Source organism: Balaenoptera musculus, chromosome 11, assembly GCF_009873245.2.
Source record: "Balaenoptera musculus isolate JJ_BM4_2016_0621 chromosome 11, mBalMus1.pri.v3, whole genome shotgun sequence".
Lineage (NCBI taxonomy): Eukaryota > Metazoa > Chordata > Mammalia > Artiodactyla > Balaenopteridae > Balaenoptera > Balaenoptera musculus.
Window position 1 is genome coordinate 9,698,057 of NC_045795.1, and position 22,660 is coordinate 9,720,716.

The 22,660-nt window shown below is 43.7% G+C and overlaps 1 protein-coding gene across 7 annotated transcripts in view; it reads left to right on the top strand.

Annotated features, from left to right (window-relative positions):
* The window catches only part of PHACTR1 (phosphatase and actin regulator 1), a 527,020-nt gene that overhangs the window by 319,839 nt on the left and 184,521 nt on the right, over nt 1–22,660 (top strand). For 6 of the 7 annotated variants that reach the window (XM_036868637.1, XM_036868638.1, XM_036868642.1 and 3 more), the window contains one exon: nt 4,688–4,852. In XM_036868637.1, coding sequence (XP_036724532.1) covers nt 4,688–4,852 — 165 coding nt within the window. Of the gene's footprint in view, nt 1–1,985; nt 1,991–4,687; nt 4,853–22,660 lie in introns of those variants that run through there. The other variant, XM_036868641.1, reaches the window with a different exon arrangement.

The window sequence follows — 22,660 nt, forward strand, 5'->3', positions numbered from 1 at the left end:
CTGAAGGGCAAAGCAAGAAATGAGAACTTTCTACTGTAAGTTGTGTGGACTCCTTGAAAGTCTCTGAGAAGAGTGGGCTTCTGGAAGAGTAAGCTAGCAGCAGTTTAAAATACAGGTTTGAAGGCAGGAGATTAGGGTTGGGAAGGTAGGTTTGGAGACTTGCAAAATCTGGACAGGTAACAATGAGATTAGCAACTGAAGTAAGAAATTTTTTTTTTTATTAATTAATTTTTATTTATGGCTGTGTTAGGTCTTCGTTTCTGTGCGAGGGCTTTCTCCAGTTGTGGCAAGCAGGGGCCACTCTTCATCGCGGTGCGCGGGCCTCTCACTATCGCGGCCTCTCTTGTGGAGCACAGGCTCCAGACGCGCAGGCTCAGTAATTGTGGCTCATGGGCCCAGCTGCTCCGCGGCATGTGGGATCTTCCCAGACCAGGGCTCGAACCCGTGTGCCCTGCATTGGCAGGCAGACTCTCAACCACTGCGCCACCAGGGAAGCCCAAGAAATTTTTAAAAGGTGATGCGTACAAAAGAGAAAGGGATCTTGTGGGAATCAGATCACCAGACTCTCTTGAGCTGGTGTCCATCCTGGACTCAAAACCTCCTTGGTGTGGTTTCCCACAGTTGTCGCTGTGTGGCTCTTCCCAGCTACTGAGCGTTGTTGAGGGAGCACCAACTCCAGCAGCTGATACGCTTTAAAGAGAATAATTTCCAAACTCAGTGTTGTTCCAGAGGCTGTTTACTTGCTCTATTTGGCTTCTGTTTACTCATTGCAGTTGGTTTTTTAAAGCAGTCTCCTCAGCCTCTCTGTAACCCAAACTTAAAGTCACCTCAATCTTTTTTTTTTTTAAACTTTGGGTTTATTTATTTATTTATTTATTTATTTATTTATTTATTTATGGCTGCGTTGGGTCTTCGTTTCTGTGCGAGGGCTTTCTCTAGTTGCGGCAAGCGGGGGCCACTCTTCATCGCGGTGCGCGGGCCTCTCACTGTCGCGGCCTCTCTTGTTGCAGAGCACAGGCTCTAGGTGTGCGGGCTTCAGTAGTTGTGGCACGTGGGCTCAATAGTTGTGGCTCACGGGCTCTAGAGTGCAGGCTCAGTAGTTGTGGCACACGGGCCTAGTTGCTCTGCAGCATGTGGGATCCTCCCAGACCAGGGCTCGAACCCGTGTCCCCTGCAATGGCAGGCAGATTCTCAACCACTGCGCCACCAGGGAAGCCCAACCTCAATCTTTATCTTCTTCCCATCAGGCTCCAAGAATCCATTTTATCCACTGCGACCAGATTAATCCTTCTGAGGCTCCCATCTGATCTGTGCCATTTGTGACCAGAGACCTCAGTTCAGACGTTCAGTGACTCAGAGTAAAGTCCTCCGATGACGAATTTCTATAAGTACTTGTGATCCCACCTCTTCTCCTCCCTAAGAACCTTGTTTCACAGACTTCTCAATCTCTTCCCTACATCTTCAGCCTCTTCCTCTCCACTGACTCTTGCAGCTCAGCCTGCTGACGTGATCCCGTCTCCCCATCCCCATCCTGACACATTTCCTTCAGCTGTGCTCCATTACCTTAAGAAATAAAATCCGACTCCCTGAAGAGGTTTGCAGAAAACAGAAACAAAAACTGCATTATCTGGTTCCAAAGCCCTTGTCCTTGAGCGACCATTGTATACGTCTGGCTTCTTCCCTTTGTACTCAAAGTTTGTTGAAAAATGTGAAGTGTTCATTATCTCCCCAGTCATGGAAAGCAAAAACTTAATTCTTGCTTCTTTGTCCTCCCCCATGTGTATCCAGAAAATTACCAAGATATGTTGATTCTCCCCCGTGCTGGACTGCATTTTTTTCTCTGTGTCCCTTCTGTCACTGCCCTCCAGACGAGTGTGGTGGCCTCCTCATTACTCTCTCTGCCACCTGTTTCTTCACACTCCAGTTCAAGATGCCATTGCTTTGAAAATTATACTCCTAAGAAGCACATCTGGTTGTGTCCTGGTGGCAGGTCTTCTCGATCAGGCTAATTAAAATTGAGCCCCTCCTCCACCAAGGCACTCTTGATCTCATTTAACTTGTATCATAGTCACTTTTTTCTTTTCTCCCCCAAGTAGAGTATCTTCTACCATACTCTACAGCTGATTTAGTTTGACTGTGTAATGTCTGCTCCTCACCGTACCTCCCAGGGTAAGCTCCACGAGTTGGCATTTTTATCTGTTTTGCTTACGGACATAGCCTAAGTGTCTGGTGCAGAGTGAGCTTTCCATACATATTTGTTGAATGTCATAATGTCAATCCCCATTTTCAAGTTCTCTTCCTTCTCCCTCTGGGTATAGGATAAAACCCAAACGCCTAGTAAACTTCCCCCAGGCTTGCAGGATCTGGCTCCAGCCCCCTCTCGCACCTCTCACCTCTGGTTCCCCATCTCGGCTGACACTCCGGGTTTCTCTGGGTTTCTTGAAGCTCCCACACATGCCATGTTCTTTCAGGCCTCTCTGTTCCTTTTGGATCTCTTCCTCTTTCCAGGAATCCACTCCTCTCTCTTCCCCATGTGGGGAGAACAGTTCCTTTTCTTTCAAAATCTAGCCCCAAATGGCACATGGCACGCCCGGGGGGTGTTTTCCAACTCGTGAAGCAGAGTCAGCTTCTCCTCTTTGCCGCCGTTGAAGTTGGCGGAGTTTCCCGTCACAGCACAGTTTTCCACACTGATGCCTCTGTCTCTTCCGCTAGAGTCTGCTCAGCCACGTCCAGCTCTTCTGTGCATCTGCTCCAGAAACGATCAGCGTCTGGCGCACTGATTAAGTGGTCACTTAAGACAATGATTGAAAAGAGAGGCTTACCCACGCATTGAACCATGTCAAGTCAAAAGTTCAAAGCGGGCTTCCCTGGTGGCGCAGTGGTTAAGAATCCGCCTGCCAATGCAGGGGACATGGGTTCGAGCCCTGGTCCGGGAAGATCCCACATGCCGCGGAGCAACTAAGCCCGTGAGCCACAACTACTGAGCCTGTGCTCTAGAGCCCGCGAGCCACAACTGCTGAGCCCGTGTGCCACAACTACTGAAGCCCGCGCGCCTACAGCTCGTGCTCCACAACAAGAGAAGCCACCGCAATGAGAAGCCCATACACCACAACGAAGAGTAGCCCCCGCTCGCCGCAACTAGAGAAAAGCCCACGCAGAGCAACAAGACCCAATGCAACCAAAAATAAATAATAAATTAATTAATTAATTAAAAAAAAAGTTGGAAGTGCCTTCGCCATACAATATGTCCAAATCGTTACTGCCTTTCCCCCCCAAATTTATGCCCCCCACGTTCCCAGCTTCCATGAATGAAGGAGGCCACTCTGCTGACGCAAACGTGGCCATCAGGAATGATCTGCCTCCTCTCCCTCATCCACCCAGTCAGTCCCGGGTCCTGTTGACTCTTGGCTTCCCAGATGTCACTCAAATTCATCTACTTCCTTTCCGTCTTGCCCGGGAGCCTTTGCCGACCTGTCATCATCTGTCACCGTCACACACGGCCCGGCATATGGTTGAGGGTTCCATGTGTATCTGTTGAATGATTGAATCTCCTGGTTAAAACCATATTGGGTGATAGCAGGTAGAACATCAGGCTGTAAGATCGAGCTTCTGAGAACAGCCTGTGTTGCAAAGTCCAGGAAATTTTTCTGAAGGATGGTGTCAAGAGGCCCAGCAGAGTGGTTCTGGATTGGCCGCAGCTCTAGATGTAATCGGACTTTCTGGAACGGCAAGTCCCTCCCACCTGCCTTGATTTCACCAAGGAGGTTATTTTCTCTGATTATGCCTGTCACAAAAATTCAAGTCAGGGTCTATTTACCTCACTGAGATCTATAGATGCTCACATACGTTGGAAAAGAGTTTTATTCCAAGTGATAAGCGGTCAGAGTGATTGTGGCCCTTAAGAAAGGGTCCCCTGGGCATTATGAGTTTGAAGGTCTTCATGTCCTCAAAATGTCAAGCTGTTGGGATTAGTCTAGATGGTACCTAATGTCACGCTCAACTCTCAATTTACAGGAATTTTTTTTTTTTTTATTAAAGCAAAGCACCAGGAACAAAAAGACCTAGAGGAATTAAGGCAATTGTAAAATCTCATGAAGTGTAAGTGTTTCTAAAAATGGTCAGTGGATTTTAAGGTGGAGGCACTCATTCAGTAGATTCTAGTGCTTCTGCAGGTCTGGGTGAAGCATGGTTGTAGGAAAGAGCATTGTGGGTGGTGGAGATGTTGGCACTGGAATAGACGGTTGATAAATGTTTTCTCCCTCTTTTCTCAGCTGACGGTGTTATAGTGATGGCATCTGCCAAGTCTCATTTGAGAAAGTGCTGGACCAATAGCTACACTGACTGTCATTTGACTCTTCTGATGCCCTGTCCCTGCCTCGTAGGGGAGGCTCCGAGGTGTCAGGGGCGCTCCGTTCCGCCTCCACCTCCTCACCCTCCTGCTCAAGCCTCGGTGAAGGCTGGGCAAATTTGGTTGGGGTGGTCCAGATCCCTAGGGCTGGGCTGACTGTCACCAGCCTTTAGAACACGTTGGTATGACTTCCATTCCAAAAGGCAGAAAGAGAAACGGAAGTTGGGTCATGTGGTTTCTGTTATCTGTAACCATGGCAAGCATTGACCATCTGTGAGGCTCCCATTTTAACACTTTTCTTTCTCTCGCTCTTTTCCATCTCCTTCTCGGGGAAACAAGCTGAGGAAGTGGAGAGGCTGGCGGCAATGCGATCTGACTCCCTTGTCCCAGGTACCCACACCCCACCCATCCGGAGGAGGAGTAAGTTTGCCAACCTGGGAAGGATTTTCAAGCCTTGGAAATGGAGGAAGAAGAAGAGTGAAAAGTTCAAACACACGTCTGCAGGTAAGATTATGTTTTCCTTTGTTTCTCATCGGGCGTTTGTTGACTTCAGCTCTGTACGTTCATTAGTAGAATTTAATTACCCTAGGCTGTCTGAACCAAAGGAAGAAAATCAAGCCTTAGGATTGCTCTTGTGTTTAATAATTCTTCAGAATGATGGAGAATGGCTTTTAGATTCTATGTGTGTTCTCATGGCTCAGGTTTTTGGTTGTTGCTTTTCAATTTATAAAACCACCACTTCTGTTTGATCTATAAATAGCTGAACTTAGAACTCCACCTTTCCCATACCTGTATGCTTTCGTTCTAGCGCTGACAGCCCATTTCTCATTTTTCATCCTTATTTTCCCTGCTCCCATAAAAATCAACACAGGAGCAGAAAGTAAGTTATATATGGTTATTGGCAGATAGGAATAGGTTATTTCATGGAGACAAAAGCTTGAGTAAGTGAAGCATCATTGTAATGACAAAGATAACTATATAGTTTATAGCCTAGTGGACAGCAAAGGAATCTGGGTAAAGTCAGCATGGCAGGGGTGTGAAGAGCTCAGACTCTGGAGTCAGACTGTTTGGGTTCAAGTCCCAGCTCTGAAACTTGGTAGTTGCATGACCTTGCTCAGTTTAACTCTGTACCTGTTTCCCACCTGTAAGATAGGGGTAAGCATAGTACCTTACATGACTTAATATCTGTGGGGTATTTATGGTGGCACGTTATGTGGATATTTTTTTAATAAGTGAGAGTATTGCAGAGGGAGATGTATAGGGAAAGAAACATGAAGAGTTCTGATTCCACCCTGTCGGGTTTGAGATGAGATGATGCAGGAGCCGTGCAGATTCTTTTTGTTTGTTTTGTCCTGATTTTGGTATTTATGTACCCGGGTCATTCCAGGGATACTCTGGGGCTTTTATTTCCTTCTTCCTCTACGTCCTCAAAAATTCAGCCTGTTCTCCCTCTTCCGCAGAATCATCACCTCCTCTATTTCTTGGTCCTCTCCCCGCTTTGGCTCATGTCTAAACTGTGAAATAGGCGATGATCTGCTTCTTGTACATGAATACTCGTCCACAAATCTGAGAATTTTCATGCTAGCTGCTTTGGGGAATGAAAGAGAAGAACAAACATAGGAAAGTTGCGAAAAGTCTTGGAATCTGAAACAGTTCTCATGGTAGACATCCCGAGTTTCATGCTTTCTGACTGTTTCTGAGATGGAAACCGCAATGCCCTGTTGCTGTATATAATTTGTTCATTCCTGAGATTGGAATGAACCTCTGAATTCCATGAATTTCTAAATTGTCACCCCGCTGACATTTACCTGACTGCACCCCACTCTTCACTTGACTGCATTCTCCCTTTTGATCATTGTATAGACTTGTTAAGGTGTCATAAAATGTGTAGGTCACTCACATATTTCTAAACACTACTGAGAGATTTACATGCAAGGGAAAGTCTAAATGGATGACTCCTCTGTATCCCCTAAAAGTGAATAGGGCACTTATATCATTGCCTTGGAGAGGAGAAATCTAAATGAAATATATTTTCAGGCAAAGTGAGGGGTAAGACATGTGAACAGGAAAGAAGAAGGGAATGTTCTGTAAGCACTGGAAAAAATAACAATAAAGATTCCACAAGTTCCTTTATGATGGTCTTCCTGACTTTGCTATGAAAATGGTTTGTAATAATACAAACATCCATTTAAATAATTGCCATTTATCAGCATGAACTCCTGAATGACGGTGTGGTAGATGCATTTCCTCCTGGCATTCAAGAGCTTTGCTTAGTCCATTTGGCAAGACCACAGGGCGAAGCTCTGGTGCTTCCTATGTGAAATGGCACCTGAACCATCGTGCAGACTTCTTTAAGGTGTCGGAGGGCTTCCCTGGTGATGCAGTGGTTAAGAATCCGCCTGCCAATGCAGGGGACACAGGTGCAAGCCCTGGCTTGAAGATCCCACATGCCACGGAGCAACTAAGCCCGTGTGCCACAACTACTGAGCCTGGTTTCTAGAGCCCGCGAGCCACAACTACTGAAGCCCATGCGCCTAGAACCCATGCTCTGCAGCAAGAGAAGCCACTGCAATGAGAAGCCCCGCACGCAGCAACGAAGACCCAATGCAGCCAAAAAAAAGATGTTGGAGAACTTGTCCTTTGATGGATGCAAGTACAATGGCATCAGACTACTCATGAACCATTAAAAGTCTGAAAATGTTTTCATTTAAAACTTTTGAGAGGAAGAATTAAAACATGAGACAGGCAAAGTTGCAGCTTTAATCCTTCTTATTATTAACTATTCTTAGCAAGTTCTTGTGATCTCGATGGCCAAACTGATTAATTTGGCAACCGAATGCCATATTTGTATGTGGTTTTATTGTATTTTATTTTATTTCTTTGTATGTGGTTTTATTTTAAAGAGACATATTCAGCTCCTGAATTAGAGAAAATAGAGGATAGACTATAGTATATCTGTATATCATGATGGATGGTTATATGATATAACAAGCTATTCTAGGTTTTTTAAAGTCAGTGGTTTACACTGTAGTATCCTTTGTTCTTAACTGGATTCAGAAATATTATTCCTTATTTTTGGAAAGAAGGAGAGACTTGCTGTGCTAGCTTTTAGCTCCAAGGAGAAAAATACTGACAATTTAAGGATGCTTAACATGATAAATTGTATATATGTTCAAATAGTACTTTGAAGTACAGACTTTCCTATGCGTGGATAAGAGTCAAATATTAAATATACAAGAGGGTTGACTGTGGGAATATTAATTGGTTGGCCAGTTTTAGCTGTTATGCATTTACTTGTCTTATATGTGTGTGTCTGTAATGTCCTTTCGTATGTACAATAATTTCCACAGTTTTAAATACAAAAAATAAGTCCAGATATTACATTTATATTATGTATTTGTATTTAAAGTTGTGTGCTTTCTTGATTACACAAAAGGACATTAATACAATGCAGACTTGGCCTGTTATTATTTCCACAGTGAGTTAGTTACCTTTATAATTTGCCGGAATTAGCTATACTGTAATTTTACTGTAACTCAAGTTACAGGATGTATGTGTCTGTGTATGAAGCATTTTCAAAGGTGCACCCAGAAATCTTGCTTTGTAAGTTGTAGTAGCAATAAGAAAACTACATTGGAAAATTATGATGTCAACATTTTCCTTAACTTTGGCATCAACAATTACATGAATTTTTCAAAGACCGATCTCCGTGTCCCATGCTGCTCAGACGTCTTCCTATTGTAAGCTGGAGGCTGGTGTCCTTAAACGGCCTTCAGCACTGAACTCTGGTGGAGAAAACACTACAGGACAAAGAGCCTCTCTCAGAAGCATCCCCGCATCACACGACAGTAGGAGTAAAACAGTAATGGATAGAACATCAAATAATGGGTCCTCGGGGAGATCTCAACATGCCTTTCAGCCTGTCCTCAGAGGCCCTGTCCGGGGCCTGTGAAGCAATTAGCCTGACATGTCCAACTTCTTCTGTAGAATCAGCAACAGGGGTCCACGACACATTTCACACCTGCCCCAGGAGCAAAGACAGATGACAACATCCCCTCTGAAATAAAATCGACAGGGCCTCCCCAAAATAGTCAGCTGCAGCCATCTTATTCAGATTCCTTGAAAATGAGGATTGTATTTATAGAAAAGCAGAACTGGCAGGAATAAGCTGTGAAGACGCCACCGAGTTATGCTTTTATTTCCTCTTGAAAGAAAATCATAAGCTGCAAGAGTTGGCCCTGGAAGTCTACAGTGTGCCAAAATTCGCTTTGTGCTTCTAAGCTTTCCTGCACCCCTAGGGCCTTGAGCAAAAAAAAAAAAAACCTTTTCCAGAGTGCCTACCACTTACTGAAACTGGCCGTGGGAGTATGACTGTGAACGGAAACCAGACCTTGTCGGTGAGCTCATGGCATGCAAGGTGTCTCTGGAGAGACAATCAAATTACAAGAGTAAAGGTTAGGATCACAGCTGTGATAAGGACAGTGAAGGGAAGCTACTTGAAAGAATGAGGGGGGCGGGGCTTGAGGGAGTAAGGAAACTTTCCTAAGAAAGAGAAGTTTGAGCTGGGATCTGAAGGAGGCGTAGGAATTTAGAAAATTAGCCTTCCAGGTAGCAGAAACAGCATGTGCAAAGGCCCTGTGGTGGAAGACGCAGGGGTGAGCAAGCTAGGAAAGCAAGGATGACCAGTGGCTAGAGAATGGAAAGCAAGGAATATGGGATGGGCTGAGGATATCTACCTGGCCAGAGGTTAGGATTTCAGACTTCTGTAAACCATGGGGAGTTCAGAAACGATACCCACTTGGCATGTTGCGCTTATGTATTTGCCGAGCACTGCCACCGTCGCTAAAAAAAGGTAACAGTGCAGACAGACATCTCCCAAAGGTTATGGTCTTGAGGGAAAAACAGGTAGTTAAGCCAATACTTACAACAAAGCGTTAAGTGATAGGAGATGCGCAGGGGCTCCAGGAACTCAAAGGAGACAAACCCAACTGAACTATAACTTACCAGGAAAGGTTTCCTAGAGAAACGAATGTTTAACCAAGGAGTCAGGCAGTGAATGTGAGGAAGTCTTCTCTCCCAGTGGAAAGAAGAGGATGTAGGAAAGCCTGGAAAAGAGAGGAGGAGAGATTGGCAATCTATAGCTTGGAAAGAGGTGGTGGTTTGGGAAGGATTGTTGAGCAGGGAGGAGCACAGAGTACTGAGAGATGAGGTTGAAGAGGTGGGCAAGGGTCTGCTCATAAAGGTTCTTAGTAGAACGTCGTGGAGTCTGGGCTTTATCCTGATGTATTATCCTAATGAAGCTATCAGAAGATTTGCCTTTTTGAAAGATCATTCTCCATACTGTGGGAAAAGTTTGGAGTGGTACCCAATGTTATTTTCAAGTTGTTAATATAGCTTCTTCCATATATTTGTGTCTGTAATGAGAGAAAATTTACTTGTGAGAGAATTAAGAAGATACCTCGCTGCTGTTACATCCAATGGAATATTAAGTGTGTCTGTTGATTCTGGTAACAAGGAAACTGGTTAGCAGGTAGTTAATTATACTGTTGCGGAGAGATGAAGATAACCTAGGCTAAAAGAGTGGCATTAGGAGCTACAGGCTGTGAACAGTTGCAAGGGATATTTAGGACACAGACTGAGCAGGACATGATTACAGATTGGATGTGGAAGATAAAGGAAGAATAAGAACCACGCTCTTGTTTCTCTCTGAGCAGTGACATGCCGCTAGATGATGGGTGGAGGTACCACACACTACATCGGGTTTATGGGGAAAATGAGCTTTTATGTGGGGGCATGCTGGCTTTCACGTGGTTCCAAGATACCCCAGTTGGAGGGATATTTGTTGAGGCCATGGGATGAAAACTCCAAAGGAGAATTTGACATGGGAAGCAAAGAGGGGCTGTGGCAGCCCCCTGAGGACCCCTGACCTGTAAGTTATGAGCACAGGCAGCGGCAGAGTCTACAGGGAAGGCAGATGAGGCCCGCCAGAGAATTAGGAGGAAAACCAGGAGGGGCCATTGGTGTTTCCTGACCAGAGCAGGAGAGAGTTCAAGAAAGGAGGAGGGTCCACTCTGCCAGATCCCGGCAAGATGGTCAGGACTGAGAAGTGTCTGCAGTGTTCAGTGACAACTTATCCCTGGTGTCCTTGGGGAGAACAGTTCCGGGGAAGCTGTGTGGCTGGGAGTTTAGAAAGCATATGCTTATGGTGTGAGTGAGAGTTGAGGAAGCAGACTTCTTCTTTTAAGGAGTTCGGCTGGGAGGGAGAAGGAGAAATACAGAGTACTCACCAAAAGGGGGTAGAGCTGGAGGGAGGTGTTTTTTTGTTTGAGATTGGTTGGATTGTGTCAAGATGCAGAGTTCACCTTAACATGGCTTTGGCATTCCAAGGGGAATAGAGACACCAACGCACTGACTGTGGGGCCAAATAACTATATTTCCACACATTTTTCAGTGATGACAGGTCTCATGATCAGGAAGAACAGACATGCAAATAATTAGAGCGCTGCTGAGCATCTGATTTTAATAAGACGTCATCAACTCGTGTAGCTTTCAGCACCTGGCTGGATCACAGTTCTCTTTGTACGATTGGAAAACTCAGTTTCTTTAAAAAAAAAGAATGAGCACGGACAGGCACAGAGTCTTCTTACCTGCGTATCCATCATGACCCACAAAGGGAACATCTAGGGGTTAGAAGGCAAAGTAGACTTAGAGGCCCTATTTTTTTCTTTTTAACAGTTTTTTTCTTCTGTTTTTATTTTTTTTTAATGAATTTATTTTATTTACTTACTTATTTATTTTTGGCCGTGTTGGGTCTTCGTTGCTGCTCGCGGGCTTTCTCTAGTTGTGGCGAGCGGGGGCTACTCTTCATGTTGGTGCGCGAGCTTCTCACTGCGGTGGCTTCTCTTGTTGCACAACACGGGCTCTAGGCATGTGGGCTTTGGTAGTTGTGGCACGAGCGCTCAGTAGTTGTGGCTCTCAGGCTCTAGAGCGCAGGCTCAGTAGTTGTGGCGCATGTGCTTAGTTGCTCCGCGGCATGTGGGATCTTCCCGGACCAGGGCTCAAACCCGTGTCCCCTGCATCGGCAGGCGGATTCTTAACCACTGCGCCACCAGGGAAGCCCTAGAGGCCCTATTTTTAAAGGACATCTCTAGGAGGTACAGGCTAAAGGTTGTGGGAATCGGCACCCTCCTGGAGTGGGGATTGTAAAGATATCATTGTTACCTCTCAAAGTGAGCGTTATCCAGCACTCTTTGCTTGCATGTCAAGACTATATGGTCCTTGATGACAGCGATCCTGCCTTTGCCTCTCTGTCCCCCAGCATTAAGTAGAGCACCTGATGCAGTGGGTACCCGAATGCGGTGGCCAGCCAGCTGTATTGTTGAGGTCCTCTGTTTAATAGGTCTGAAAGGGGAGAGCTAAGGACAGTGATTGAAGCATAAGCTGGAAGGTCCCGGCCTTGGAAGAACTTGCCATCATCCACGATTGCTTTTCAGTTTTGTCAGAGTTGTACACAGGTCAGGTTATTTGGGCAGCACTGTTGCTTGGGTTATCTGTTGCTATGGGACAAAACACCCCAAAACTTAGTGGCTTAAAGCAACAAACTCAGTTGTATTATGTCCTGTGACTGGGCCCAGCTGGGTGGTTCCTCAGCTGGTGTCGCCTGGGGTCTCTCACGTGTTTGCAGACAGATGGGATTGGAGTCGTTTGGAGACTAACCAGGCCATGGGGAGAGCTAGGCCTCTCTCCTCCGGGAGAGACTTCTCAGTGCCGGTCCGTGTGGTCTTTTCCCATGGTCTCTCCAGTAGGATGACTCAGGGCCCCCAAGAATGTGAAAGTAGAAGCTGCCAGGCCTGTTAAGACTCAAGTCCAGAATTGGCCCAGTATCCCACTTGCAGTATTCTGTTGCTTAAAACAAGTCACAGGAGCAGCCCAGACTCATTGTTGGAGCAAACGAAACAAGGGTGTGAGTGCCAGGAGCATGGTTCATTGGGTGCCATTTTTGGAAGCCAGCCACCTCCATTGTTGAGGTCTAAGAAAACCACGAGTGCTACTTATTCCCTTCTTTCCAGGGAGACTGTGCTTTAACAATTTTATATTGACAACAACAACAGCAGTTGCTATAATCTGTTGGGTTTTCTGTGAATGTGACACATGCATGACCCTGTCCAGGCGTTACTACTTTACTTTCACAACAGACCTACATAGTGTTATTAAGCCCATTTGGCAGGTGAAGAAACTGAGGCTTAGAGCAGCTAAATACTTTCCAGTTAGAAATGGAAGAGTTGGAACTTGAACTTAACCTGGAATCTTATCACTTACGTTGCATTTCGGATCCATGAGTGTGGGACTCATAATTCAGATGCTTTAAAACGTATCATTCATCTGCACTTAACAGTGATGTGACAGGACACTTTCCTTTTCTGACTTATCTCTAGAAAGCTGAAATGTGAAGGAAGAGAATCTCATCAATACGCACCGACCCTGGAGGTCGTAACGTCTTTCTTGAATGCCCTTAGAGGCAGGGGTTAACAGCTTGCCCATCTTTGTATCACACAGTATCTAGTTCAATGCCATGTACACCACAGACACCTCCTGTTTGTTGAATGGCTAAGAAAGAATAAATTGACACTGGCTGCAAACAAATGCCATTCAAAACCATTACATTTATGTTTGCAGTGGAACAAGATGTCTTTCTGCTATTTGGTACATAGAAACAAAAGACGCATGGATTAGGTAAGCAGACAGTGACCACGCAGGCCTCTGGAGCAGGTGCTAGATTTAGGGCTAGACATTTGCAGAACTGATTCTGAAAGGACACAAGCCTTACAGCATTTGTCATAAGGTGTCTGCTTGGCCACTGACTTCCAAGATAATCGGAAGTTCTATATGACCAGTGGTTAGGGCACAGACCCCACAGCCTGACTGCTGAGTTATCTCGGGCAGGTTATTTGTACTCTCTGAGTTCAGTTCCCTCAGCTACAGTAGGAATAAAACTGGCACTTTGTAAAGCTGTGAGGGTGGAAAAAAAAGTTAGTTGTGGAAGCTCTTAGAATCATACCTTGCACATAGTAAATTTTTTGTAAGTTTTATCTACCATTATTTCTTTTTCTAGAAATGCATTAAAAAGTAAACAAACATCCAAGAGGAACAAAAGACTTCTTATTTCATAGTTTCAGTTTTTGGATGGTGTGTGTGTGTGTCTCAGATGACAATTGTGATGAGCTCCTCTTAGATTTGGGGAATGTTTATTTAGGTACTGGGTGTAAGAGTTTGCTTTTAGACACATCGTACAATCCCACAAAGCTGGAGTTTATGCCGTGTTTTCCTAGGTACCAACAAGTTAGGTCACTAAAGTATTTCCTCTTCTCTAAGAATTTACAATTAAGTGGACACACACAGTGGCCCCTGAGGAAGTGCTTCATCCTGTTTTTCCTTTGCTGCATCGTAGGCAAAAATACTGATGTACGAAGAGGTGATCTTGGGGGAAAAAACAACGAGCATGTAATCTCCTGAAAATCAGATCTCTGTGGCAAGCCAGAATGCTCAAAAGTAGAGAAAGACGTAGGCAGGATACCATGTACTTTATTTTCCAAACCTGGGCATCTTTGACAGTAAAATGAGATGCCATTACTATTTCTGCCAGGATAATAAGCATGAGGTGGGCCCGTGCCAGGCAAGACGGGGAGAATGGAGACTGTAAAGCCACATGGACATAAGTTGCAGACCCTGAGGCCAGTTCTGTTGTGCAAACACAATAGAAGTGCCAGTTAACTTGCAAGGCATAGTGGAAAGAGCCGTCGGGACTGAGACTCATAAAAACATTCAAACAGCCCTCAACTGTCTGCCGTTTCAGTTGAACCCATTAATGGTGGTTGAGTCCCTTAGCATCTTTACAGAAGTAAATTTCTTTGTTCCCAGCCCTCATATTGTGTGTCTCTCTCCTCTCCCCCACTTCTGCTGGGTGTCTTGATTGGAAATTTTGCAGGGCCAGTTTCTTTGGCTAATCATGGATTCTGTCTTCCGTCCACACCTCTCCCCGCAGTTCTTGTCTGTGCCCCTGGTCAGCTCCCAGGCCAGCAAGCACGACGCCTTCCCCACCTGCAGGCCCTCCCGGAGCACACCTGACGCTCTGCTGCCGCCTCTCCCTGGACCAGGCCTGACGGCGGGCTCCACTGGCCCTGAGCGCTTCCCTGCTGGGCTCACCACCTTCTTCCTTCTTTATCCTTCTTCCTCGTGTCCCTTCCCTTCTCATTCTTCCCCTCCCCTTTCCTTCTGGGAGCGCTCATTTGTCCCGTCTGAAGCTCTGATGTCTCCTGAATCCATTACATTCTTAGTCATTTGCTGGCTCCATCCATATGGTGGCAGTGGACTCAGACCTCTGGTGGCAGGTTCAGCCTCTGCCCTGAGGCTGGCCCTTGGCCGGACCTTCCCACCATCACCTAAATAAGTATGTGTGCACCAAATGCCTCATTTCTGCCCTAACAGGCTTCCAGTCTGGAAGCACCCTGACTCTCTGAAATGAATCATCATTCACTTTGGGGACACTGGAAATCAAGCATTTATTTTAGTTCCTTATTCAGTCCAATTACAGTGTGCACTCTTCTCTCACGACTATCGCTTTAATATATAACCACACCTCGTTTTGTCATGCTTCGCTTTATTGCGTGTTGAAGATGATGCATTTTCTGCAGGTTGAAGGTTTCTGGCTACCTTGTGTCCAGCAAGTCTGTCGGCACCATTTTTAAACAGCATTTGCTCACTTCCTGTCTCTGTGTCACACTTCGGTCATTTGTGTGATATTTCAAACTTTTTTATTATTAGTTACGGTGATCAGGGATTGACTCGCTGAAGGCTCAGATGATGGTTAGCAATAAAGTATCTTTAAATTAAAGTATGTATGTTGTTTCTTAGAATGCTATTGCACACTTTAAATAGACTACAGTATAATGTAAACATAACTTTTATATGCACTTGGAAACCAAAAAATTTATGTGGCTTGCTTGATTGTGATATTTGCTTGGTTGCAGAGGTCTGGAACCGAACCACAGTGTCTCTGAACTCTGCCTGTAGAGATTCATCTTCTGTGTTTCCCCAGAATTCTTTGACCTTTTCCCTTGGACTTTATTCACTGTAAACACAATAATAACATATTACCACTAGTAATAACAGTGGTAGTAGAGGGTAGTTGAGTGCCCACTGCATGGCAGATACTGAATGAGCTTCGATATAGCTCTCACAGCCTTAACAGTCCTGGGCAGTTACTCCGAATATCTGTTTTTTTTGGTTTGTTTTATTTATTTATTTATTTATTTATTTATTTTTAAAATTTTATTTATTTATTTATTTATGGCTGTGTTGGGTCTTCGTTTCTGTGCGAGGGCTCTCTCCAGTTGCTGCAAGTGGGGGCCACTCTTCATCGTGGTGCGCGGGCCTCTCACTATCGCGGCCTCTCTTGTTGCGGAGCACAGGCCCCAGGCGCGCAGGCTCAGTAGTTGTGGCTCACGGGCCCAGTTGCTCCGTGGCATGTGGGATCTTCCCAAACCAGGGCTCAAACCCGTGTCCCCTGCATTGGCAGGTAGATTCTCAACCACCGCACCACCAGGGAAGCCCCCCCAAATATCTGTTTTATACATAAAGATAATAAGGCTTAGGGCTAGTAACTTCCCAGGGTCACTTGGCTGGTCAGTGGTAAAGCCCTAAACGATTTGAATGCAAGCCTGTCTCACACCGAAGTCTTCTAGGCTTTGCTCGGAAATTTCACCGTTACACGTGACTTGGAAGCAGAAAGAGTGAAAATGTTAAGATGTATGTATATCTAGGTAGACCGATATTAAACACACTTGAATTCAGAAAGCAGATCCCATTAAGAAAACAAAATAATATTGGAAATAAGACTTGGTGTTCAATGGTTAACGGTGGCCTTTCTCAGGCAGAGAACAGTACCTCTGTGATGTATATTAACTTGTCTTTTAAAAAAATGATTTCTTTTGTGTGTTGGTTAATTTGTGGTGGTGTTGGTTTCCTCGTAAAGTTGTAGGAGATAGAGGAATGACATTAGGCCGTGAATCAATTATGATTTGGGGCTTGTTTGACTAAAACAAATATCAAGTAACCTTAATGAGAAAATACACAGCCCACACATGAATCAGATTGTTTCTGAAGGTCAGTTTTAAAGGTCTTCCTTCTTCTTTTGGTTAGCCCAGGGGTGAGTTAGAGTGGGGGCAATGCGTGAATAGAATATAAACTGTGTGAGGTATTCATGAAATCACATGAATGAAAGAAAGCATTGTGTACCGAGAACCGGCCTTGAGTGGCAGTCTGACCTGGGGAGGGAGGACCTGGGTGGTAACCTCAAATGCCACAGAGGGCTTTCCTGTCTAGTCCCAGTGAGTTATAAGTAAGCGATGCTCTGAGAGGTCTTTGTGGAGTAGAAGTCAGAGAGGAGAGCTGATGATTTCAGATGCATATGTAATTTCGGCATAGAAGACTGTTGTAACATTTAGTCTATTTTTGTCCTCCAATTAACCAAGCGTGAGTTTCTAAAGAGAATGAATGTCCCTTCTGTGGCATAGCAACATCTTCTTGTCCTTGGAAAGGCTGCTTTGTTCCATAGTGCCAGGATTTATGTTCTCTGGCTTCTTGGGAGCCGTGAAAGGCTCTGAAATTGTAGGAAGCTGCTTCCTACCACTGCACCTGGTGTCAAGGGCACACGTGAAAAGGGCCTTTAAATGCTTCCCAGACTCCGGGAAGGGGTTGTTTAATGAGGTAGTTTGAGCAGCATGGTAATTACAGTTCCAGGTGTTTCTATGAAGATTCTGTGAAGCAACTATGAACTGTCATTTTACAACATCATTTTATAATAATATATTCCTAAGTGAAAAAAAAGTTATACAGTTTCTCCACTGTAGCACAAAACTCTGTTTCATGCAGGGACAACTGGAAAGATTTATTAACAGAAAATTTGCCATTACAATGAGGATCATTCTTGCCTGCCTCATGAATGGCTGAAACTTGATAGATTTGGGTCAGGTCGATATTTACAGAGATACTCCTGATAATGGGCCTTCCATGATGGCTGTAGTCACATCAGTTTCTGGTTGTTTTGTAAAGACAACTGGGCTCTTGTGTGTTGAATGCTAATCGTGGATATATAAATATCTCTAAAAAGAGAATGAGTCATGTTATGATATTATCACAAACTGCCTCCCCATGTAAGGTAATTAGTGTCATAATTTTGTATCTAGATTCTAAATAAGAAAACTTGAGTGTTTTTTTTTAAATAAAAAGATTCCATTAAAGCTTGAAAATAGAAAATTCACCCTTCATCCTTGCATGCTTACAAATTATGATCATTTATACATATCTGCTTACATTCATTCATAGTGACTTCACATAGATGAAATCAAAATATAAGTGCTACCGAACTCAACTTCATGTGCCCGACACACAGTGAGGCCAAACAAACCGAAATGTCAGAGTTTGGAGCACAGAAAGGTTTATTGCAGGGCCATGCAAGGAGAATGAGTGGCTTGTGCCCCCCAAAACCCTGAACTCCTTTAGGGTTTCAGCAAAACATTTTTAAAGGCAAGATGAGGGAGGGGTGTGGTTGGTTGTTCCAAAATTCTTGGTGTAGGAATCCTTTGTTCTTTTAGCTGTCTAAGTAGGTCCTGTAAACTTCCAACAAGACAAATACTATTCTCTGTTCTGCAACTTTTTATCTCTATATGAATGGAAAAGTGTTATATCCTTAAAGGTCACAGCCTTGAGAATGGGCTATCCTGTATATTTCAGGCTATAAGCAACATTCTTAACTCAAAGCAAAAGCAATAGAATACAAAGGTTAAAGTAAAAGAAACATCTAATATCGAGTCAGATTTGTTCTTCCCTATTACATAAATATAATTTGATCTCGCTCACATTTTAATTTTTTAACTTAATGTTACGTTGTAGTAGAACTCTTGCTCACAGCGGAGTCACCTTCCTAATGACTGTGAAACATTCCCTTGGGTGTGTGTTGTTATAAATAACCCTGCCACAGACATCTGTGTTTGTAGCATTTCTTTCCTTTGTACTTTTGTCTTTAGGGTAGAGAACTGGTTCTGGAGTACATTGGGGGTAAATATTTTTTGGCCCTTGCATTCCAGAAAGGTTGTAATGTGATGTGGAGGGTAACGACTTCAACCTCAGCAGGGTTGGAATATAGGGATGTGTAGTGGTGTCAAGTTCTAAGTGTGGTCAGTGAGAAATCAAGCAGGGAGGAGTAGGCTGGGATGTCTAGGATATTCCAGCATGGGACAGTCTGTGCAGAGTGGCCCTTGGAGAAGCTCTTGTGATCTTTGGCCTCTATTTGGACTAATTTCTTCTTTTATGGTTAATTTTAAACTCCTGGTATGAATGTTGCAATCCACTTGTAGTTGAACATTTTCCCCATCAAATGATTGAACTTCAGTGAGAATTTAGTGAGAGCCAGCTGGAAGATATCTAGATATCATTACCAGTATAAACTAGCAGAAACCATGACAGACGTATTATTTATAAACGGTCTCTGATAATAGGATTAATAAGAAACAGAAAATACTCCAAGAAATTGTTGGAAGTTTCATAATAGTTCTTTTTCTAAGGTGAATTGTATGAAAAGTGGAATTCCTTCAACCAGTCACCCCATGAGTCTTTACTGAAGTTGAAATGATGCAGACTCGGAACCACAAGCAACTGGGTGTTACTAGACTGTCCATTTTGAGGCAAGGGTAACAAGTACCTGAGAGAGGAGGCTTAGAAGGGACCAGACCACAGGCCCCTTTTTGTTATATTAGGGATTCCAGACTTTATCCTATAGGCAGTGGGTCACCATTAAAGGTTTTAAGCAGAGTTTTAAGCACAGTTCATATTTTCAATTTAAAACAAATTGGCAAAGGAAATAACTAGCAAATCAAAGAAAAATATAAATGTCCCATAAGTATAAAAATATATCACTCTCACTCATAAATAAACACAAATTGGCATGAGTGAGATACTACCATTTTTCGCTTATGATTTTGGCAAAGATAAAAGAAATTGATGACCACACTGTGTCAGCAGGTGCAAGAGTAGGTTGGGAAACAGCCACTCCCATACACTGTTGGTGGAAGGATGAATCAGTGCAAGCTTTCTAGAGGACAGTTTGGCAGAAGTAATCAAAATTTTAAATGCACTTACCCTTGACCTTACAATTCATCCTCCTAACAGAGGATGGTGAGGCAGGAAGAACATTCCAGACAGAAGATGCCACAAAGTTACAGATTTGAGGAGGAGCATGCCCAGGTGGAGTCATACGTTTCCAGGGATTTAACCTACACGTGTGCTTGCAGTAAGATGGATGTGCAAGGTTGTTCATTACAGATTGTGTATAATACCAGAAAACTGGAAACAAGACAAATGCCATCAGTGGAGGACTGGTTATATAAATCATGGTCTTTCTACACAAAGTGCCAGTGAACCACAAAAAAAGCCTAAGGTAGATTCATATCTTCAGATATGGAGATAACCTTAAGATGTACAGTTAAGTGTAAAAAGCCAGGTGAGGTACAGAACAGTGGGTGTATTGTGATCTTATTCATGATAATTTTATTTTTTTACTTCTATATTTCATCTTTTTAATTTTATTTTTAAGTAAAAGTTATATATATTTAAGTTGTACTACATGATTTGATACACATGTAATGGAATGATTATTTCAGTCAAGCTAATTAACATATCATCTACTCATATAGTTACCATTTTTCTGTGTATGATGAGTGCCTAAAACTTACTCTTAGCAAATTTCCCTTAATAATACTGTATTGAATACTGGATAGATTATATGTAGACATGTTTCTGAATAAAATTTTTTTCTGCAAAAATATGGAAGAAACATTTAGGAGTGTAGTGGGCTTTGGGGAACAGAACTGAGTATTGTAGTTAGATGAAGGAGGAGGGCTTGGCATTTCATCGTATTCCTTTCTTTGCATTTGAATGATTGCCCTAAGTATATGTTACTTTTATGCAAAATAATTATAAAAGATACATTCTTACTGAATTTTAAACAGACATCATCTTTTCCTGATTTAATCTTAGTTCATCAGCACATATATCACTAATGTGCCATTTACTTATCTAAGCTCTTAACATTTATTAACTCATATTAATAATCACAGACCCATGTAAGACCAGAACTATTTTTATTCCCATTTTGCAGATGAGGGAACAAAGGTGCAGACAGGTTAAGCAGCAACTTGCCCAAAGGTCACACAGCTCTTAAAGAGTAGAACCAGAACTTGAACTCCAGTAGCCCGGCACCCCAGCCCACTCTACCTTCGTTCAATCATTTTAATTTGTCGACATTGAAACAGGAAGCTGTTTCCTAGAGTAAGGTCTTGGTAATATATACCATTACTTGTTACCAAATTGAAGTACTTTTTGTTTAGTCACTAAACAGTTTTATTTATTAAGAGACTGAGGTTGTTTCTGGCCTCTGTTACAACAAGTGCCTCATTTTCAGATGCAGAATTTGTTCAGCCTTCATCTGCCTACAATGAGGCCATTATATAAGGTGGGAAGCCCCTCCTTCCTCTTTATCAACCCTGGTTTTGCTTTCCAAAAGGGAAATCCACAGAGTTATCCCTTCCAGGCATGCTGTGGGTCCCCACCAATGGGTTGGCTAGGACACATTCACATCTGTCTTCTATCATCTCAAGCTGCAGGCTCCCAGCCTCAGCTTCCTGACTACCCCAATGCAGAAAGCTTTCTAAGCTCAAGGTCACATGCCAAGGGGGTCTTTTGGCTTTCTGTCTACGTACATCAAGCTTGGAAAACAAAATATTGTAACTTAAGCTGGATCTGAAGCCAGGGGTGATAAGATGAATACAGCTAAAACTTTCACTCTTTTCAAACTTACATCATGGAAATGACAGTAACATCTGATCAGGTAAACCTTCTTAGCAATGGAGTATTTGAAAAAACAATGCAAGGGAACATCTTTCTTTTTCTGACTGTCTGATGCTACTTAATGGCTCACGGTGCCCCATTGTTGTGTAGCTGAGGTTTCTCCTCCAAATTCATTTGTTCAACAAATACCTACCCAAGATCTCCTAAATGCCAGGCACAGAAAATTGAGAGCCAAATAAGACAAAAGTCTGCCTACACTGAACACACCCTAATGAAAGAAAGAGAACTGGCAACCAGTAATTCCAAGGCTGCCAAATTAGTGATCATGAGGTATACACAGAGTGTCTGGAAGCACAAAAGAAGTAGTTCCTTGATTGTCTTAATTCAGTTCCAATTGAGAATTACTGCATGGGGAAATGACCGGAAGTCCCCATTGGGAAATACTTGGGTTATTTCAGCCCTTTACCTGTGCGTGCGTGCATGCAACGGACACTTATGTAGCACCTAGAAATGCAAGCACTGGCAGCTATATGAAGACAATATGATAGAGTTATTGCCCGTTGAGATGTTCAACCTTCTAGTGGCTCAACATTTGGTCTTCTATTTGTTCTGTGAGCATTCGTTTTGTACTTACTAAATGTTAAGCACTGAGTTAGGCCCTCGGACAGAAAGATGAAAGAATCCAGTTCCTACCCTTAGGGACTTGAGCCTCGTCCCGCTGGTGCAGGAGGAGAGACTGTAGTAGAGCACGGAGGAGCAAAGAAGACCGAGTAAGGTTCTATAAGGACTTTGGAATGGGCGTTGAAGTTCTGTAAGAGAAGAGACATTCCAGGTACAGGAAGAATGCTGCAAAGTTATAGAGAGACAGGTCCAAAAGAAATGATAAAAGAAACTTGTGTCTTTTTTTTTCAAAGAATTTTTTTTTTAATTTATTTATTCATTTTTGGCTGCGTTGGGTCTTCGTTGCCGCACGCGGGCTTTCTCTAGTTGCGGCGAGCGGGGGCTACTCTTCGTTGCGGTGCGCGGGCTTCTCATTGCCGTGGCTTCTCTGGTTGTGGAGCATGGGCTCTAGGTGCGTGGGCTTCAGTAGTTGCAGCATGCGGGCTCAGTAGTTATGGCACATGTGCTTAGTTGCTCCGCAGCATGTGGGATCTTCCCGGACCAGGACTTGAACCCGTGTCCCCTGCATTGGCAGGCGGATTCTTTTTTTTTTTTTTAAACATCTTTATTGGAGTATAATTGCTTTACAATGGTGTGTTAGTTTCTGCTATATAACGAAGTGAATCAGCTATATGTATACATATATCCCCATATCCCCTCCCTCTTGCATCTCCCTCCCATCCTCCCTATCCCACCCCTCTAGGTGGTCACACAGCACCAAGCTGATCTCCCTGTGCAATGCAGCTGCTT